Source organism: Hyla sarda, chromosome 11, assembly GCF_029499605.1.
Source record: "Hyla sarda isolate aHylSar1 chromosome 11, aHylSar1.hap1, whole genome shotgun sequence".
Lineage (NCBI taxonomy): Eukaryota > Metazoa > Chordata > Amphibia > Anura > Hylidae > Hyla > Hyla sarda.
This window is the reverse complement of record NC_079199.1, coordinates 79,245,854-79,266,991: the sequence shown is the minus strand read 5'-3', so window position 1 is coordinate 79,266,991 and position 21,138 is coordinate 79,245,854. Positions and strand designations below refer to the sequence as shown.

General features: G+C 41.2%; 1 protein-coding gene and 1 non-coding gene across 2 annotated transcripts; both read left to right on the top strand.

The window, feature by feature from the left end:
• The first annotated feature begins 3,861 nt into the window (after positions 1-3,861).
• LOC130295700 (uncharacterized) lies at positions 3,862-8,042 on the top strand. Its single transcript, XM_056546725.1, has 3 exons — positions 3,862-4,083; positions 4,883-4,946; positions 5,730-8,042. The coding sequence occupies exon 3, from the start codon at positions 6,131-6,133 to the stop codon at positions 7,142-7,144; it is 1,014 nt and encodes a 337-aa protein (XP_056402700.1). The 5' UTR covers positions 3,862-4,083; positions 4,883-4,946; positions 5,730-6,130; the 3' UTR covers positions 7,145-8,042.
• An 11,753-nt stretch (positions 8,043-19,795) lies between these two features.
• Positions 19,796-19,982, top strand: LOC130296002 (U2 spliceosomal RNA). The gene has a single exon (XR_008849096.1). It is a non-coding gene; the product is annotated as a U2 spliceosomal RNA (small nuclear RNA).
• The last annotated feature ends 1,156 nt before the right edge of the window (positions 19,983-21,138 follow it).

The following is a 21,138-nucleotide window of genomic DNA, read 5'->3' as shown; positions in this document are numbered from 1 at the left end:
ATGGGTATGTATGTGTGGGTGTGTATGGGTATGTACGTGTGGGTGTGTATGGGTATGTATGTGTGGGTGTGTATGGGTATGTATGTGTGGGTATATATATATATATATATATATATATATATGGATATATGGATATATATATATATATATATATATATATGGGTATATATATATGTGTGTGTGTGTGTATGTATTGCTTACTGACATGATAAAAACATTCTTGAGACCAATAAACATATGCTTCATTATATTCATCATCAGTAATTTTAGTAGACACATGAATAACTGTTTCTAAACAACAACTCCCATGATAAGGGTTGTATTTTAGGAACAGGTTGCCTTCTGCTGTTGCAAATCTTTAGGCTCAACATGTTTTTTAAATTCCAACTCCCATCATTCCCATACAGGAAATGGGGGTTGTTTTTTATCAAAAGTTGGAGCATCCACATTAAAAAAACGTTCTCCACAGGGGTGAGTGCCATGCATGTAGTAACTTTTTTTTTAGTTTTTATTTCAGATACGTGTGAAGGGCTACAACTTTTTATAAAACGTGTTGTAATTTTTTATTTTTGTGTAATAAATTTACATTATAAGGCTTAGTAGTGGAAACTGTCTTGTAGACAGAATCCATTACTAAGTCAGGGTTTAGCTTTAGCGCCAAAACCAGCTAGCGCTATCCCCCCCCCCCATTATTACCCTGGTACCCACCGCCACAGGGGTGCTAGGAAGAGCCGGTACCAACAGGTCTGGAGAATCAAAAATGGCGCTCCTGGGCCTAGGTGGTAACAGGCTGGCATTATTTAGGCTGGGGAGGGCCAGTAACAATGGTCCTCACCCACCCTGGTAACGTCAGGCTGTTGCTGTTTGGTTGGTATCTGGCTGAGAATGAAAATATGGTGAACTGCACACGTTTTTTTTTTTTTTCCCCATCTTGGTAATTATTTTTGACAAACAACGTGTGTGTCACCATTTTTTCAGTCTCTGCCAGATAGCAAACAAACAGCAAGAGCCTGACATTACCAGAGTGGACGAGGACCATTGTTACTGGCCCTCCCCAGACTAAAAAACACCAGCCTGTTAACAACTAGGCCCAGGATCACCATTTTGGACGCTCTGGGCCTGTTGGTACCGGCTCTTCCCGGTACCTCGTTTTAGGTTGTGAACTTGGTAATAATTGGAGGTTACCGCTTCCTGGTTATTTATTTTTTAGCACAAACGCTAATCCCTGCGTTTGTAATAGACTACATCTATACGATTGGTTCCACTACTAAACCGTATAATATAAATTATTTTAAAAAAAATTATAACATTTTAGAGAAATAAGCACTCCCCTCCATTTTATTGTTTTTATACCAAAATAAAGGAGAGCCAGCTACATAGGCAACTGAATGCAAAATTGTATTCCTCACAATTAATGAATCTGAAAATAAAACATAATAATTTAATTGTGTAACATGGTATTCAAAATACATATTAACAGGGTAGAGGTGGCGCTATATGGTGTGGTTCACATATATCAGGTATCCTGCATAGGTGGTCTCACCCTAAATATTGACACAACTGATTGAATAACTTATGAAAACTTGGCATAAATTGTATTGACTCATGCGTCCATTGTTTCTTGCCAATGGACAGGTGAAAGCAGAAAGTTGTGTTACCCTGTCATAAGCCCTCCATCATGTCCACCCATCTGGCATTAACCTCCCTGGTGGTATGATTCTTTCTGGAAATTTGTACCAAAAGCGGTACAATTTTTTGCACTGAATCTCACATCTCCCCCCCGCCCATTTCACATCTCCCCCATCACATTCCCCCTCCCTTGTCACATTCCCCCTCTCCCTTGTCACATCCCCCCGTCACATTCTTCCCCCCTTGTCACATTACCCCCTTGTCACATTCCCCCCCTTGTCACATCCCCCCTTGTCACATTCCCCCCCTTGTCACATCCCCCCGTCACATTCTCCCCCCTCCTTGTCACATTCTTCCCCCCTTGTCACATTCTTCCCCCCTTGTGACATTCCCCCCTTGTCACATCCCCCCCCTTGTCACATCCCCCCCTTGTCACATTCCCCCCCTTGTCACATTCCCCCCCTTGTCACATTCCCCCCCTTGTCACATTCCCCCCGTCACATTCCCCCCCTGTCACATTCCCCCCCTTGTCACATTCCCCCCCTTGTCACATTCTCCCCCTTCATGTTACATTCCCCTCCCCCTGTCAAATCCCCCCTTGTCACATCCCCCCCTTCATGTCACATTCCCCCTCCCCTGTCACATTCCCCCCTCTTGTCACATTCCCCCCCTTGTCACATTCCCCCCTGTCACATTTACCCCCCCCCTTCATGTCACATTCCCCCCCCCCCCCCCTTTGTCACATCCCCCCCTTCATGTCACATTCCCCCCCCCCCTTGTCACATTCCCCCCTCTTGTCACATTCCCCCCCTTGTCACATTCCCCCTGTCACATTTCCCCCCCCCCCTTCATGTCACATTCCCCCCCTCCCTTGTCACATCCCCCCCCTTCATGTCACATTCCCCTCCCCTGTCACATTCCCCCCTCTTGTCACATTCCCCCCCCCCTTGTCACATTCCCCCCTGTCACATTCCCCCCCCCTTCATGTCACATCCCCCCCCCCCTTGTCACATCCCCCCCTCTGTCACATTCCCCCCTTTGTCACATTCTTCCTATCCCCCCCCTTGTCACCTTGTTCTGCAGCAGGATACACTGGGTTTGCCGGGCAGTTTTCAAACCTAGTGTATTTGCTGCAGAACAAGCCCTTTCCCCTTCAGCCAATCACAGGCTTTACACCACTGCGGCCTGTGATTGGCTGAAAAGTGAAAGGTCCTGTAAGATGAATAGAGCAGGGACCAGAGCGCACGGAGGGGAACGACATCTTCAGGGACCGGGACTAGGTGAGCAAAAGGTTTTTTTATTTTACTACTTTTTCCTTTTACATTTAGCTCAGTGTTTTTCTGACAGGGTACCTCCAGCTGTTGTGAAACTACTACTCCCAGCATGCCCGGACAGCCTTTGGCTGTTCGGGCATGCTGAGAGTTGTAGTTTTGCAACAGCTGGAGGCCCCCTGGTAGGGAAACACTGACTTTTAGTATTTTTCTTTACCTGCTCTGGCCGGCCCCCGCAACGCGAGCCAACCAGAGCAGATAATCGCTAGTTTTCCCGGGGGGGCCGCATCGCTATATCGCATTGCTTTTGCGATATATCGTGCAGCCCGGCCGGGAACTCTGTAATTCTACCCCGAGCGTGACTCGGGGTTACCGATTCTGGCAGGGAAAATTAACCCCGAGTCACGCTCGGGAATACCGCTCAGGAGGTTAAATTTAGATTCTTGATGAATGTGAACTGTCAAAAAGAAAAGATTGGTATCAGTTCTTGCATGATTTTACCCGCAAATCACGCCAGAGGGAAACTTTGCAGGACATCAATTTTGAGGCAGGATGGTTGGACATCTGAGAGGGCACCTGACAGGGTAACACATCTTTATGCGTTACCCTGTCCACTGTCTTGAAAAAATGGACACCAGATGCTATACTACTTATAATAAGTGGTCATCTGTTGTGGCGTCAATTGTGTCAATATTTATGCTTTAACCTATGTTCACTAGAGATGAGCGAACTTACAGTAAATTCGATTCGTCACGAACTTCTCGGCTCGGCAGTTGATGACTTTTCCTGCATAAATTAGTTCAGCTTTCAGGTGCTCCAGTGGTCTGGAAAAGGTGGATACAGTCCTAGAAGACTCTTTCCTAGGACTGTATCCACCTTTTCCAGCCCACCGGAGCACCTGAAGGCTGAACTAATTTACGCAGGAAAAGTCATCAACTGCCGAGCCGAGAAGTTTGTGACGAATCAAATTTACTGTAAGTTCGCTCATCTCTAATGTTCACCATAAGGTGTCTATGCATTCAATTTGGAACAAGTTGTGATACATAGATCAAAACCATAATTAGGAAAATGATGTATTGGTCTGTATGTCAATGTGACATTTTCCTTTTCATTTTTCAGAAGACTCATCTACAGCTATCTTATTTGTGTTTATTGTTGACTACTCTACAGAACAGCTATACAGGTTGGCATTTAATAATACATACATAATTGTATTATGTAATATAAACTAAATGTACATAAAAACATTTTTTTGTTATAATCAATGTCTTAGCATTACATGTAGCTGGCACGGACGTCACTGTGCCAATGTAGTCGAAATAAAACGTAAAAAGGAGTTTAGTAGCTGTGCTGGAGTCCCTCTATTTTCTGCCCAATATACCCTGTCTTCACAGCCCTGCTGTATGAGTGATATTTAGTGGGGTGGGGGTGAGTGCTGAGTTATTCAGGGGCGCACTGCTTTACTTGAGTCCTCCGCTGTGGAACTCTTTTACCCTTGCAGTGCTGTTACAATATTAACCAAGTTTCAAGCGGAATGAAGGTTTGCCAGTATGTGCCTCTTGCTGGAAAATGCAGATGGTGGTGTTATTGGACTAGGTTCAGGGACCAATGCCACGATTTGGCTGGACAGCGGTGATGTTGTGATCAGTGGAGCGTGCTCTCAGTTCTCAAGTGAGACGGTAATGGCTTCGTAATTGCGTGTACTACTATGTGTATAATATTTTGGTATTGGTGTGTGCAGTCCTAGGCTACACACATTTATGGAAGCCACATCCCCATTTTCAAAAGCGATTAGTGGGGTTAACTTGTGATAAGTTGTCATTTGTTGTGTTATAAATTTTGTCTATTTAGGCTTAGTTCACCTATGGTGTCTATGTGTTACATTTTTTAAAACTGGGCAACATAGATCAAAAATCTAAGTAATAAAATGATGTTTAGTTCTGTGTGTCAATGTGACATTATCCTTTTTTGATTTTTTTCAGAAGACTCATCAACAGCTCTTTTCTTTTGCTTTATTGTCTACTACTTATCAGAGCCGCTTTTCAGGTTTGCATAAAAATTTTACATAAAGTTATGTAATACATAAATATAGTGTGGGTGATTTTAGAACAACTTGTCCTTATGTGAAGCTGAAGAGTGTCCCATGGCAACCGTTCAGATCCCTTCTTTCATCAAAAAAGCTATATGATTGTTTGCTTTGGGCAACCCAACAACCTTTAGATACATAAATGTATTTCCTCTTCATGCCACACAGAGGTAATAAAGGGGCAATGAAATAGTAGGGTGAAAATTAGTAGTAGATATAGTGGCGGATCAAGGTGAAATAATATGGCACAGTGGTTAAAATCATATGGGGTGGTGGTTTTAGTAGATTACTAAAAGGCTCTCAGATATTCTACTGTATTTAAGGGTTTTATAGTTATTTATAATCTTCATTTAGTACATGACACTACTCTATAATTTATAAAGATTTTTTTTGCCTCTATTCACAATAGGGAACATCTTCCACTAATGGACACTATTTTATTCCACGTGATTCTGCACCATTCTTAGATTATAGTGGATACTATCTTATGCCTCAGTTCAATAATGTAATGCTCCCGCACTAAAATTATTTAGAAAGCTTTGTAAAATTTTGGAAGGAGTTACATTACTGTACTAGTGAACTAACATATTAATCTTGTATTTATTATTTGAATGGTGCTTTTTCAATAAATATTATTTTTCAAATGTTCTCCTAGAAAATAGAAACATAATGTAATTTTAATATTTTTATATAGACATATTTAGTATTTATTTTAAAATCCATTATTCCATTTTCTTCTTTAGAAAATGCCGGGCTGCATTGTCAACGGTTGCAAGTCAAGGAGCGTAAAAGGCGACCATAATATCATCATGCATTCCTTCCCAAGAGAGAGGGATCGTATCATGGCATGGCTATTGGCTACAGATCAAGAGTTTCCCAAAATTGATGAACTGGTTGACCACATTCATCTCTCTAAAACGAACAATTATCGGCTCTGCTCAGCCCATTTTAAAACTACTGACTATACCTTTAATCCAAATTCAGGAAAACAGAGGCTCACCCCCTTTGCCGTTCCTAGTATTTTCCTACACGGGATATACAAGTTCAAGCTGCCGAGGCAGTTGAGGCTGAAATCCTGAATCCTCAAAAGAGGAAAAGATTGGATGAAGACGTAGCTTCAACCAATGGTTTAAAGCCAGGGGAAATGTGCCCAACCTGCCGAAATATTGTACCTCATGTTAACCCAACTGAAACGGAGCCACAAGCCTCAGAGATAACGAAAAAGGAAGCAGCAACTATGTTTGACAGGAATTGGGGAACCGGAAATCAGTGTATACAAGTAAAACCTACAACTTTCTCTATAAAAATACAATGCAGAAGACTGGTTAAAAAAAAAATCTTGAGAAAAAAAAAATCAAGACAAAGCTTGGTATTTGGAAACCTGCCTTCGGAGCCATTGCAAGGTGCCAGTGTAATATTTTCGACTCCGAAAAAAAATATAGGACCAACTGGATCAGCAACTCTTAACAGTGTACCTGAGTTTCAAGAAAGTTGTAGAGCTAGACACGAACTACTACCTGCCACGCTTTTATCCGAATTGACAATTTCACCTATACAACCTATTGAAGACCCTGAAGTCACTGTTATTGTGGAGGAATCTACTCTGCATGCCCCTATATCTGTTTTAGAAGTAGATAAAAGTTTATCAACAATCACAACTCCAGTCTCAACAAATGAAAGTAGTTCAAGTGATGATGAGGGAGACTCAGTTCATTCAGATGATGAAGACTACGAAGAAGAGGACAGTCAGCATGTGCTGAGTGAAAAATTTGTAAATGTAAATGTACCACATCATGAAGAAAGAAAATTCATAGTTTATGAAAGCTGTTTGGACACATTACTATACAAGATGCCTTGTACCTCTAATCCACCCTGCAACAAAAAAATACTAAGAGTGTATAAAAAAACAAAGGGATCATATATTTCAGTCTTTGCTGAATTCGAGGCCAAACATTTAAAATGCATATGGCAGAGCCAGCCCCGATTGGGAAAGAAACCATTTGGAAATTTACAGTTAGCTACTGCTATCATTACTAGTGGAAACACTTACATCAAAATCCAACAGTTCCTAAAAATATTTAATATTTTGGGAATTAGCCAGGCTACTTACTACCGTATCCAAAAAATATATATATTTCCTGCAATTGAAAATTCTTGAACAATTAATCAAAAATTAGAAATGGAAAAAATATCACAACATGCAGTATGTGTTGCTGGAGATGGACAATGTGATTCACCCGGGCACAGTGCAAAATATTGCATATACACATTGATGGATGTAGAAACTAACAAAATATTGAATTTCAACATTCAACAAATCGGTATTGGTTTATCCTCTGTTGCCCTTGAAAAAATAGCGTGCAAGAATGCCTTGGAATTTCTACTGCAAAATAAAGTGGACATAGACATCATTTGCACTGACCGGCACGTATCCATCAGAAAAATGCTGCGTGAGGAATATAAAACAATTGGTCACCAGTTTGATGTCTGGCACTTAGCTAAATCTATAGGAAAAAAGCTACTTGCCGTCAGCAAAAAAAAACAAAAAACTGCCAAGATTTAGCAGAATGGATAGGACCAATTAAAAATCATTTATGGTGGAGTTCTAATACTTGTGAATGCAATCCAGATGAACTTGTAAACAGATGGAACTCTGTCTTGTACCATGTCACCAACGTTCATTTTTGGAAGGATGATAATGGTCAGGAATCATCTTGTCATCATGACCAACTCCCTGAGGACATTCAGTCCACCCGAAAATGGTTAAAAAAACAAAGTGCCTGTTATGTTGAACTTGGAAAAATTGTCATGGATACAAGACTACAAAAAGACCTTAGACATCTTAGCAACTTTTGTCACACTGGAGATCTGGAAGTGTTTCATAGTTCACTAACAAAATACAGGCCTAAAAGACTTCATTTTAGTATAGACAGGGTGTATGCTCGAACACAGCTTGCTGCTCTTGACCATAATTATAATGAATAGAGTGCAAGCAGTTGTTACAAGAGAGACTGAAACTAGCGGACCTTTAGGCACACCGAGGTACAATCTTGCCTATTCAAAAGTCCGGAAAGAGTGGTTTGTACGATCAGTGTATGAGCCAACCACTCAGGAATTCGTCGCGAAAATCATGCAGGATGTAATGGGACTTGCTGAAGGAAACATTTCCATAGACTGGACCTCTCGCCGGTCAACAATGCCTTCTAATATAGCACCAATTGAAAAACCAGACAAACAATCAATGGTTGAAAAACACCACTCAAGATTTAAATTTTTTACTTGTTTGTTATGTGCTATATACTTGTTTATGTGCTATATTGTTTAACATGCATATTCATGTATATTTTCATGAGTAAAAAATACTTTTTTTTATTAATGGTTTATTATTATAGTGTTGTTTATTAAAAAATATTATTACTACTTGTTTTTGTGAAATGTTTTCATTACAGAAAATAAATTTTAATCATCAATTGTTAAAAAAAAACGTAAATCAAAAATATTCAGTTTCTAAGGAATTAATATTTTTTTTATATGCCATATAAGACTACCTTTAAACAAGGTAAAATTTTATAGAAAACCGGGGGTTATCTCATACGCCAGGTGCTGCAGCTGGCCGAGATACAAGGAGTATGGATTATCTATTTTTCAGTTGGTATGTATTTAAAATTTCTGCTTTATATAGCAACTGACAAATAATATCTTCTCTACTTTGAATTGTTGCCATCTTGACTATTTATTCCACACACAATTCTTCACTGTTAAACATGCAAAACAAACACATTAGGATCCGCAATTATTTTACGTGGGCAACAGAGGGGTGTACATGGGTGACAGAGGGGTGTAGAGGAGTGTATATGGTTTATAGAGGGGTGTAGAGGAGTGTACATGGTTTATAGAGGGGTGTAGAGGAGTGTACATGGTTTATAGAGGGGTGTAGAGGAGTGTACATGGTTTATAGAGGGGTGTAGAGGAATGTACATGGGTAACAGAGGGGTGTAATTGGGTAACAGGGGTGTAGAGGAGTGTACATGGGTGACAGATGTGAATAGGGGGTAGACATGATTGACGGGGAGGGGGAGCATGTGTGACACTGAGGACAGGAGGATGAACATGGTGACACGGGTGTGGACGGGGGGGGGGGTTGACAGTTGGGGTGGGTAGAGGGTGGACCTGGGTGACACTGCAGTGACGGTGGCACCGCAGGTATTACAGCTTCTTCACCATGGCTCCATTTTTGCCTCACTGGGCCGCAAGGGGGAGTGGGACACTGTGCGCAGTTCGCACGCAGGCTTCCCTTCCACCCTGTGCCGTCAGTCATCAGCGAGCATGCCAGGGCTGGAAATAAAAAAATCAACGGAAAAATAAACTCCAACAATGGGAAGTGTCAAATGGAATAGCAGTGTGCCGACCACGTTTGGGAAATGACTGGTGTAGACAGATTAAAATAGACAAAATAAAATAACCACCATAAAAATTTAAATAACTAATTAATATAATATAAATAACAAGATAAATAAACATAAAAAAATTGTAAACAATAAAAGTGCAATGTAAAACTGTAATAACATGAAAAGTGCAGAAAGTAAGTGTCATAGTGAATCAAACATCAGCAGCCATGTCACTTGCTGGGTATTCATCAGGCCAGTGGAATCCAATATATTGCCCGTCAGGATCTGGAAATTCAGACCTAATAAAATTGACGACACATGATGGTATTGGCTTTCGTCGTTTAGGCCCAAGGATTCCATGCGCAAAACAAGAGTAGGATCTATAAGCGGACTTGCGAATAACCCTACAAATAAAATAAGATTAAAATAGTGTAAAAATTATGAATAATTTACAGATATGTGGATTTAGATTCAAATTTCACAATCGTGGGGGAAGACTTATAAAGACCTACATCATGTTGTTACACTTACATGAGTTCATAAGGCTGTGGTGGAGCTAAAACCATGTGCTACCGTATCCCTGCCGTATGGTAAATCATTTCAATGAGCCGACCGGAGTGATCCTCAGTGAGGTTGGCTCATTTTTGTCCCGTATGCACTTTCAACCGTACCTAAAAAGGTGAAGTAAAACCATGGTCGACTATGGCTTTAGGTCTGTGGAAAAAGCGCATACAGGGCAAAAATGAGCCAACCATAATCGGCATTTCACTCCGGTCGGCTCATAGAAAGGAATTAACATACGGCTGCATATGGCAGGGATACGTGATCCCCCGGTTTTATCTCCCCCAGCCGTATACGCTAAAGTTTGTGTAAATGTACTTTGAGATTGGTAAATTATTTGCACACAAAAAAATAAATAAAAAATAAAATGAATTGTAATAGCAACTGCAATTATGTTCATGTAAACACAGAGAAATGCTGATATGCACATTTTTAATTTTTCAAGTTTTATGAAAAGGTCAAAAAAAGAGAGTAATATTTAAAAACATTAAAAAAAAATGTTTCTAAAAAAGATATAAAAATTTATAAACAATACAATATTATTACCTATTGCGATTTTTAAAAAATTCTTTGGCACTTATCCATCCACTGAACTTTTTTCTTTAAATCTCAAGTTGACTAACTCCTCGTGTTGTAGAATACAAGTTAGTCCTTTATCAAAGTGGGGATTAAGAATATCCTCCTCCTGGCAGCAGATGCTCTCATCTCTTGTTGGCATAATTTTGCAATTTTGGCACTTGCACCAATGTGTATTCCCAATTCTTGGATCATTATAGTTCAATGTGGTTCAATGTGGATAAATGTAAAGTTATGCATCTGGGTACTAATAACCTGCATGCTTCGTATGTCTTAGGGGGGATTAAACTGGCAGAGTCACTGGTAGAGAAGGATCTGGGTGTACTTGTAGATCACAGACTACAGAATAGCATGCAATGTCAGGCTGCTGCTTCCAAAGCCGGCAGGATATTGTCATGTATCAAAAGAGGCATGGACTCAAGGGACAGGGACATAATACCCCCCCTTTATAAAGCATTGGTACGGCCTCACCTGGAATATGCTGTTCAGTTTTGGGCACCTGTCCATAAAAGGGACACTGCGGAGTTGGAAAGGGTGCAGAGACGCGCGACTAAACTAATATGGGGCATGGATCATCTTAGCTATGAGGAGCGATTAAAGGAGTTTCAATTGTTTAGTCTTGAGAAGAGACGTTCAAGGGGGGATATGATAAACGTATATAAGTATATTAATGGCCCATACAAAAAATATGGAGAAAAACTGTTCCAGGTTAAACCCCCCAAAGGACGAGGGGGCACTCCCTCCGTCTGGAGAAGAAAAAGTTTAGTCTCAAGGGGCGACACGCCTTCTTTACCGTGAGGACTGTGAATTTATGGAACGGTCTACCTCAGGAACTGGTCACAGCAGGAACAATTAACAGCTTTAAAACAGGATTAGATACATTCCTGGAACAAAATAACATTAATGCTTATGAAGAAATATAAAATCCTATCCCTTCCCCAATATCGCGCCACACCCCTACCCCTTAATTCCCTGGTTGAACTTGATGGACATATGTCTTTTTTCGACCGTACTAACTATGTAACTATGTAACTATGTAACTATGTCACCTGGGATGTCATTGATGCTTGGCCACTCTGGATCGTTTTGGAAAGAGTGCTCATGTAGCTCGCCATGTAGTTCTGCCTTTTTTCTTAGTCTTTCCAGAAGAGCTTTTCGTTTCTAAAAATGAATACAAAAAGATAAAAAATTGTATACAATAAAAAAATGTAATCCTCTTGAACAATATATTAAATGGACATAGAGGTGTCACAAAAAATTTTGGGGACCACTTACAGTAGCCCTATGGGGGACTGTTTTATCCAAACCCACCAGTTCCTGCTAAAATGTTTGTGCAATGCATCAAGCTACAGACAAAATAGGAAAGTACAGAAATTTAGGAATAAATTAACCCATTAAACATTATCATTTTGGTGAGTCAGAATACCATTGGAGGCTGAGTATGAAGTCAGCCTCCATGGTCTATTGTTGGTGTATAGGAATGAATGGGCTAGATCTATAACATTGAGATTTTTTGCCCATTGAATTCAATGGCCCATTGTGGTCTATGGAGATCCTGTGTCAAATGAAGTAGGAAACTAAACAGCAGGGTACTGGTAGTAATATGTATGGGAGACCCTGGTGTGGGTTCAATTACTGGGTTCAGCTCAAGTTGTGTGATTATTCTTTAATTAGGTTTGACAGATATAGGTCAATTGATACTTTGAACTGTGGAAACTAGGTTGATTGGATACCATAAATGGGCAACTAGGTTAATTGAAAAAGGAGGTAATGTGTTGTATTCAATTGACCTAGTTCACAAAAGTTCAAACTAATATGAGTATAATCACAGAACTCTATGGGGGAGATTCATCAAAACCAGTGTAGAGGAAGAGTTGTGCAGTTGCCCATAGCAACCAATTGGATTGCTTCTTTCATTTTTTAAAAGGCCTCTGAAAAATGAAAGAAGCAATCTGATTGGTTGCAATGGGCAACTCAGAAACTTTTCCTCTGGACAGGTTTTGATAAATCTCCCTCTATATCAACAGAGGAATTGATACACATTACTAAAAGGACACTGCTGTTCAGCTTTCTTACAAGTTTACCACAATATCGCCATAGACCACAATGGGCCCTTGGATTTAAATAGACAAAAAATCACTATGTTATAGATTTATTTATTTTATTTATTTATTTATTTATATAGCGCATACAGATTCCACAGCGCTTACAATTATGGGGTACAAACAAAGACAAGTATCAGACATAAAATTACACAATAACTATTCAAACAAGAGGTGTGGGGATATGTTGAGGATATGTTGGGGATATGTTGAGGATATGTTGAGGCCAATTAGAGACTACTTGTAGGCCTGTCTGAAGAGATGTGTTTTTAAGCCACGTTTGAAACTATGGATGTTGTTGTTGAGTCTGAGGGATTTAGGGATAGCATTCAAGAGAACCGGTGCAGCACGAGTGAAGTCTTGTAGACGGGAGTGAGAAGTTCGGATTATAGAAGATGTTAGTGTGAGATCATTAGCAGATCGGAGAGAAAGTGTAGGATGGTAGACGGAGATGAGAGAGGAGATGTAGGGAGGTGCAGCATTGTGGAGAGCTTTGTGTGTGAGACTGAGGATTTTGTACTGTATTCTGGACTGAATTGTTAACCAGAGTAGTGACTGGCACAGGGAGGAGTCGTCGGTGTAGCGGCTGGAGAGGAGATGAGTCTGGCTGCGGCATTAAGGATGGACTGAAGAGGAGAGAGTTTGGAGAAAGGAAGGCCTATTAGTAAAGAGTTACAGTAGTCGAGACGGGAGTGAATCAAAGCAATAATGAGAGTTTTAGCAGTTTCAGTAATGAGAAACGGGCGGATTCTGGAAATGTTTTTTAGATGCAGGTGACAAGAACGTGAAAGAGACTGAATATGGGGAGTGAAAGACAGATCAGAGTCAAGTATAACTCCAAGACAGCGAGCCTGCTGCCCGGGAGTTATGGTAGTACCACATACCGAGATGGAAATGTCAGGGTTAGGTACAGTATCAGTTGATGGAGAAAAGACAAGAAGTTCTGTTTTAGAAAGATTTAGTTTCAGATATAAAGAGGACATGATGTCTGAGACGGCAGCGAGACAGTCACTGGTATTCTGTAGGAGTGCAGGGGTGATGTTGGAGGAGGAGGTATAAAGTTGGGTGTCATCAGCGTAGAGGTGGTACTGGAAACCAAATCCACTGATTGTTTTCCCAATCGGGGATGTGTAGAGTGAAAAGAGTAGAGGACTTAGGACCGATCCCTGGGGAACCCCGACAGCAAGGGGAAGAGGAGAAGAAGTAGAGCCAGAAAACGAGACGCTAAAGAAGCGGCCAGAGAGATAGGAGGAAAACCAGGCGAGAGCAGAGTCCTTGAGACCGATGGAGCGGAGACTACTGAGGAGGAGTTGATGATTCACAGTGTCAAAAGCCGCAGACAGGTCCAAGAGAATCAGTAAAGAGAAATTGCCATTTGATTTGGCCATCAGAAGATCGTCAGTGACTTTGGTTAGGGCCGTTTCTATGAATGGAGTGAATGGAGCGGAAACCAGACTGTAAGGGGTCAAGGAGAGAGTTCTCGGAGAGATAGCGGATAAGGCGGGAGTAGACCAAGCATTCCAGGAGTTTGGAGATAAAGGGGAGATTTGAGACGGGTCGATAGTTGGCTGCACAGGAAGGGTCCAGAGATGGTTTTTTCAATAGTGGGGTTATGATAGAGTGTTTGAAGGAGGAGGGAAAGACCCCAGAAGAGAGGGAGAGGTTAAAGATTTTAGTTAGGTGACAGCTGATAGCAGGAGAGAGAGACTGGATGAGGTGTAAAGGCATGGGGTCACTAGAGCAGGTAGTGGGGCGGGCGGAGGAGAGGAGCTTGGAAACCTCATCCTCCATTACAGGCTCAAAAACTGAGAGTGATGAAGAGGAGACGTGGCTGGGAATTGGATCAGAACTTTTAGGGGACTGGGAGAGGATTTCATCACGAATTTCATCGATTTTAGTTTTGAAGTATTTGGCCAGGTCTTCAGCACAGAGATCAGTGATTGGGGTCTGTACTTTAGGCCGAAGGAAAGAGTTGAACGTGTCAAAAAGGTGTTTAGGGTTGTTAGACAGAGAGGAGATGAGGGAGGTAAAATATGTTTGTTTGGCGAGGTGAAGAGCGGAGTAATAGGATTTAAGCATGAATTTATAGTGCAGATAGTCTGAAGAAGTCTTAGTTTTCCTCCAGAGATGTTCAGCACACCTAGAGCATCGCCTGAGAAAGCGGGTTGTTAGCGTGTGCCAGGGTTGCTGCCGTCTGTGTCGGGAGATTCGTGTTTTAGAGGGTGCCATTTGATCCAGGGTAGACTTTAGGGTGTCATGGTAATGTTTGGCTGCTAGATTAGGGCAGGAGAAAGAAGAGATTGGTGATAGTGAAGATTGTAGAAGATAGATGTAGCCAAGTGGTCTTCAAACTGTGGCCCTCCAGATGTTGCAAAACTAAAACCCCCAGCATGCCTGGACTGTGAGTGAGTTGTAGTTTTGCGACATCTGGAGGGCCACTGTTTGAACAACACTGATCTAGCCCATTCATTCCTATACACCAACAAATTAACCCATTAAACATTTGAGGTTTGTTTAGTCAAAATACCATTGGAGGCTGAGTATGAAGTCAGCCTCCAGGGTCTATTGTTGGTGTATAGGAATGAATGGGCTAGATCTATAATATTGAGATTTTTTGCCCATTGAATTCAATGGCCCATTGTGGTCTATGGAGATCCTGTGTCAAATGAAGTAGGAAGCTAAACAGCAGGGTACTGGAAGTCAGCCTCCAGGGTCTATTTTTGGTGGATAGGAATGAATGGGCTAGATCTAAAACATTATTTTATTTTATTTTTTTTATTTTGCCCATTGTGGTCTATGGAGATCTTTTGTCAAACGGGGTAGAAAGCTAAACATCAGGGCGCTGTTAGTAATGTGTAGGTTAGACCCTGGTGTGGGTTCAATTACAGTGTTCAAATGATCTTCAAGTGTAGCTTGTTGATATGCTTACCGGCGTTATTTCATGTATTGTTGCAGCTGTTTCCTCCTCACTGTCACTTTCCGTCTCCTGTTGAATACTATAATCTTCCTATTTAAAAAAAAAAAAAAGTGAATTAATATAATAATAAGTATTTAAAAAAAAAATATATATATATATATATATATATATATATATATAAATAATAAAGAATATTAATTACCTCATCAGAAGATTCTTCAGGATTATATTCTTCATTCCTTTCCTCCTCTGCAGCATATGAATATCCAGTTGCCTTTAGTAAATATATTAATAGAGTATGTAATAGCCTAAAGCAAAATTCTCCATTACTTGGTTTTGGTCTTGTTGAGATAACATGTTAGTGGCTATCATCCTTTTTCAGTACAATAATCAATTATACAAGGTTTAATAATACTCTGCACATTGTATTTATAGCGACAGCAAGCTAGGGCTGCTCAATATCATATTTTGAGCCTGCATGCTATGCACGCTCAGCTAAGCAAACTCATTATCATGTATTGAGTGTGCATGTTATGCACACTCAGCTATGCAGGCTCATTATCATGTACTGACTGTGCAGGCTATGCACGCTCAACATCAGGTATTGATCAGATAAGCACGCTAATTATTATGTATTGAGTGTGCATGCTATGCACTCTCATTATGATGTATTGAGCCTGCATGCTATGCACGCTCATTATAATGTATTGAGTGTGTAGGATATACATGTTCAATATCATGTATTGAGCATGCATGCTATGCACACTCATATATTAACGTTCATTATTATGTATTGAGTATGCATCCTATGGATGCTCAATGTAATATATTGAACATGCATGCTACACACTTTCATTATGATGTATTGAGCCTGCATGCTATGCATGCTCATTATCATGTATTGAGTGTTTATGCCATGCACGCTCAATATCATGTATTGATTGTGCATGCTTTGCACGCTCAATATCATGTATTGACTGTGGATGCTATGCATGCTCAATAACATGTATTGAGCATGCATGCTATGCACGCTCATATATTCACATTCATTATCATGTATTGAGTGTGTATGCTATGCATGCTCAATATCATGTATTGACTGTGCATGCTATGCACGCTCATATATTCATGTTCATTATTATATATTGAGCATCCATGCTATGCACTCTCATTATGATGTATTGAGCCAGTATGCTATGCATGCTCAATATCATTTTTGAGTGTGTATGCTATGCATGCTCAATATCATTTATTGAAAATGTATGCTATGCACGCTCAAAATATTCACGTTAATTATGTATTGAGTGTGCATGCTATGCATGCAAAATATCATTTATTGAGCATGCATGCTACACACTTTCATTACGATGTATTGAGCCTGCATGCTATGCATGCTCATTATCATGTATTGAGTGTTTATGCCATGCACGCTCAATATCATGCATTGATTGTGCATGCTATGCATGCTCAATATCATGTATTGACTGTGGATGCTATGCATGCTCAATAACATGTATTGAGCATGCATGCTATGCACGATCATATATTCACGTTCATTATCATGTATTGAGTGTGTATGCTATGCATGCTCAATATAATGTATTGAGCATGCATGCTATGCACACTCATATATTAACGTTCATTATTATGTATTGAGTATGCATCCTATGGATACTCAATGTATGCTACACATACATGCTACACACTTTCATTACAATGTATTGAGCCTGCATGCTATGCACGCTCATTATCATGTATTGAGTGTGTATGCTATGCATGCTCAATATCATATACTTACTGTGCATGCTATGCATGCTCAATATCATGTATTCAACATGCAGGCTATGCACGCTCAAAATATTCATGTTTATTATTATGTATTGAGTGTGCATGCTATGGATGCTCAATATCAGGTATTGAGCATGCATGCTATGCACTCTCATTATCATGTTTTGAGCCTGCATGCTATGCACGCTCATTATCATATATTGAGTGTGGATGGTATGCACGGTAAATTTCTGATTTTGGACTCATTTGGGACTTTGGATCACTATCTATATTGTAGTGCTGCGGTTTTATTGAGTAACACCGGATCACTCCAGTATAGATGGTGAGCAAAAAAAGCACATTTATTCCATTGGGGGGAGGTTATGGTGTTATGTGCAATACAGTCTAGATGGTGATATAAATTGTGAATTCATTCCATCAATAAATATGCACAATTTTTGAATGGAATAAAATCTTTTTTTTTAATCACCACCTATCCTGAATTGCTGAGGTGTTCCTAATGCAATAAAATATGCAATCAGTGAGCACATGTACACGATAAAACCGCAGCAATGCAGTATAGGTCAGTGGTCCCCAAACTGTGGCCCTCCAGATGTTGCAAAACTACAATTCCCAGCATGCCTGGACAGCCGTTGGCTGTCCAGGCATGCTGGGAGTTGTAGTTTTGCAACATCTGGAGGGCCACAGTTTGGGGATCACTGGTATAGATGGTGGAAAAAAAAGAGATTTTATTCCATTACAAAAATGATGCATCATTTTTGAATGGGATAAAATCACTATTATTGACACCATTTATAATGCACTGCTGGCTGCAGCCATTCATTTGGGAGTGCAGCTTTATATGAAAAAATAAATAAATAAATTCACAAAGCTGCAATCCCCAATGAATGGCTGCAGCCAGCAGTGCATTATAAATGGTGTCAATAATGGAGATTTTATCCCATTCAAAAATTATGCATCATTTTTGATTGGGATAAAATCACTATTATTCACACCATTTATAATGCACTGCGGTCTGCAGTCATTCATTGGGGATTGCAGCTTTGTGAAATTTTATTTTTATTGTTTTGGGCATATAATCAATTGTACTACCCACCATTTTGATATTATAAATTCCCTCAGGGCACAGTACAGCAGCTCCGTTCTCAGACTCTCCTCCTCTCTGAATGGTACGTGCAAAACAAAACAGAAAGGAGGAGACTCAGAGGCTGCCGTCCCTTCCAGCCTGTATGCGCGCCTGTATGCGCGCTCCCGACATTGAGCGCAGAATACAGCAAGATGGGCGGAAGTGGTGGCTGGCGAGGCTTCAGATGACGTCACGCCGGCCCGCCCGCCCGCCGACTTCCTGCAATCGTGAGACTGCTCAACTCTGAGCTACCGAAGAGGAGTGGAAAAAGGTATTGTTCTAATGTTTTAAGAGGATAAAAAAAACAGGGATAGATGTAGACAGTGTGAGGGAAAGATGGGGAGGGGGAATATGGACATTTTAGTTGAGGATAGCTACTCTTTAAGAGCACATACCTCAGCTCTTCAATAAAATATTTTTTTTTATATATCTATATATATATATATATATATATATATATATATATATATATACCGTATTTATCGGCGTATAACACGCACTTTTTAGGCTAAAATTTTTAGCCTAAAGTCTATGTGCGTGTTATACGCCGATACACCCCCAGGAAAGGCAGGGGGAGAGAGGCCGTCGCTGCCCGCTTCTCTCCCCCTGCCTTTCCTGGGGTCTAGAGCCCTGCTGCCGGCCCTTCTCACCCCCTGGCTATCGGCGCCGCTGCCCGTTTTGTCCCCCTGACTATCGGTGCCGGCGCCGATAGCCAGGGGGAGAGAAGCGGCGCCGACAGCCAGGGGGAGAGAAGGGGCAGCAGCACCCATTGCCGGCGCCGCTGCCCCGTTGTCTCCCCCCATCCCCGGTGGCATAATTACCTGTTGCTATGCGCTGCACGGCGCGGCGCACTGACGTCATGCGCCGCACCGTGCATAGCAACGACGCAGGGGACGCGCGCCGGAGGCCTGCAGCAGCGCGGACCCGACCCAGGTAATTATGCCACCGGGGATGGGGGGAGGCAACGGGGCAGCGGCGCCGGCAATGGGTGCCGCTGCCCCTTCTCTCCCCCTGGCTGTCGGCGCCGATAACCAGGGGGTGAGAAGGGCCGGCAGCAGCGCTCTATACCCCAGGAAAGGCAGGGGGAGAGAAGCGGGCAGCGACGGCCTCTCTCCCCCTGCCTTTCCTGGGGGTTTATCGGGGTATACACGCGCACACACGCACCCTCATTTTACCATGGATATTTGGGTAAAAAACTTTTTTTACCCAAATATCCTTGGTAAAATGAGGGTGCGTGTTATAGGCCGGTGCGTGGTATACCCCGATAAATACGGTATATATATATATATAGATAGATAGATAAAAAAAAGTCAGTTCTGTTATGGTGAATATATTTATTGTGTGATTGACAATTGATTGGTAATAAAGGTTTTTTCAATCAAAAATCTGTTCTTATCAGTTTAATATCTGATACGTCCCCTATCTGGGGACCATAAATTAAATGGATTTTTGAGAATGGGAGCCGATTTGGAAACTTGCTTCCGTCGCCCAATGCATTGACCCGATATGGCAGTATCTTCGGGTACAGTGCACCACCCCATTCCAGTGTTAAAAAAGACAGATTCTTATTTAATCCTCTGTGGGTGCTGCTGCAGCTGTTGCCTGCCTTGTCATGTCAGTCAGACTGGCTGCAGAAGGTGCCGCTGCTGTCCAGACCCAGTACTGCTGAATGGCCTCCTTAATTGGATAAGCTCATCGTATCCTCACAAAAAAAAAAAGAGTTCCACAATTAGAGACCACAATAATGAGTTGCACTGACTGGTTTATGAACGTCTATCCATTTGGCGTTTTACTGACCATGTTTGCACACTGATTGATGTCATAAAAACTAAAAAAATAATAATAATACTAATCTAGCACACCTGTGCAGGTTTGACATGACATGATACGTAGCTGTCTTGCAGGTGGTGCTGAATCCTGTTAAATGATGTGAGGGTCTCATGGTTATTCACAAGGGTGCGTCATTGCTGTTGCTTGACCATGCATTGGTTCTGTGGTCAGTGAATGATAAAAACAAAATTTGCCATCCATTGATTGATGAGAAATCAGCCATGAGGCATTTGTTTTTAGAAACTGCTGCTCACAACCAATGTTGCAATGGAGTGTCTCCATCTGCTGGTGGTATTGGATAAGCATTAGTGCTATGATGGGGTCTGAAGAAGAAGAAGAAGATGGAAAAAAATTAATAAAAAAAAGAAAGAAAGAGAGAGAGACTGACTGAGTGAGTGGGTAAGAGAGAGAGTGAGTGAGTGATTGAGTGAGTAATTGAGTGAGTGAGAGAGAGAACAAATGAATTAAAGTGAGTGAGTGTGTGAGTGAGAATGAATGAAAGTCTGAATGACAGAAAGAAAAAAGTATGAAGAAAGAAGTATGAAGAAAATAAAATGTATATGGAGTTGCAAACATGAGTGCAATCTACAAAGCTGTTGAGGCTGGTCCTCATGGGAGGATTGTTGCACCCAGGACCTTTAGTTCTATTAAATGTCATTCAATGCCACTGCCAGGTGTAAACAGCAGAAGAACCAGAAGCACCAACAGCACGACCATGGGTTGTCAGATTACCCTGATTCAGCAAAGAGTCCAAAAGGATGCAGGTGAATACTGTTTATTTTCAGTTTCTCGTTACAGTTGGTTTGATTCCGTGTCCGGACAGCCAGGGAGGTGGCTGCAGGCAACAAAGGTAGGCGTGTTGTT

Coding starts and splice junctions, on each gene's coding strand:
- LOC130295700 (XM_056546725.1), top strand. CDS start 6,131: ATGTGCCCAACCTGCCGAAATATTGTACCTCATGTTAACCCAACTGAA.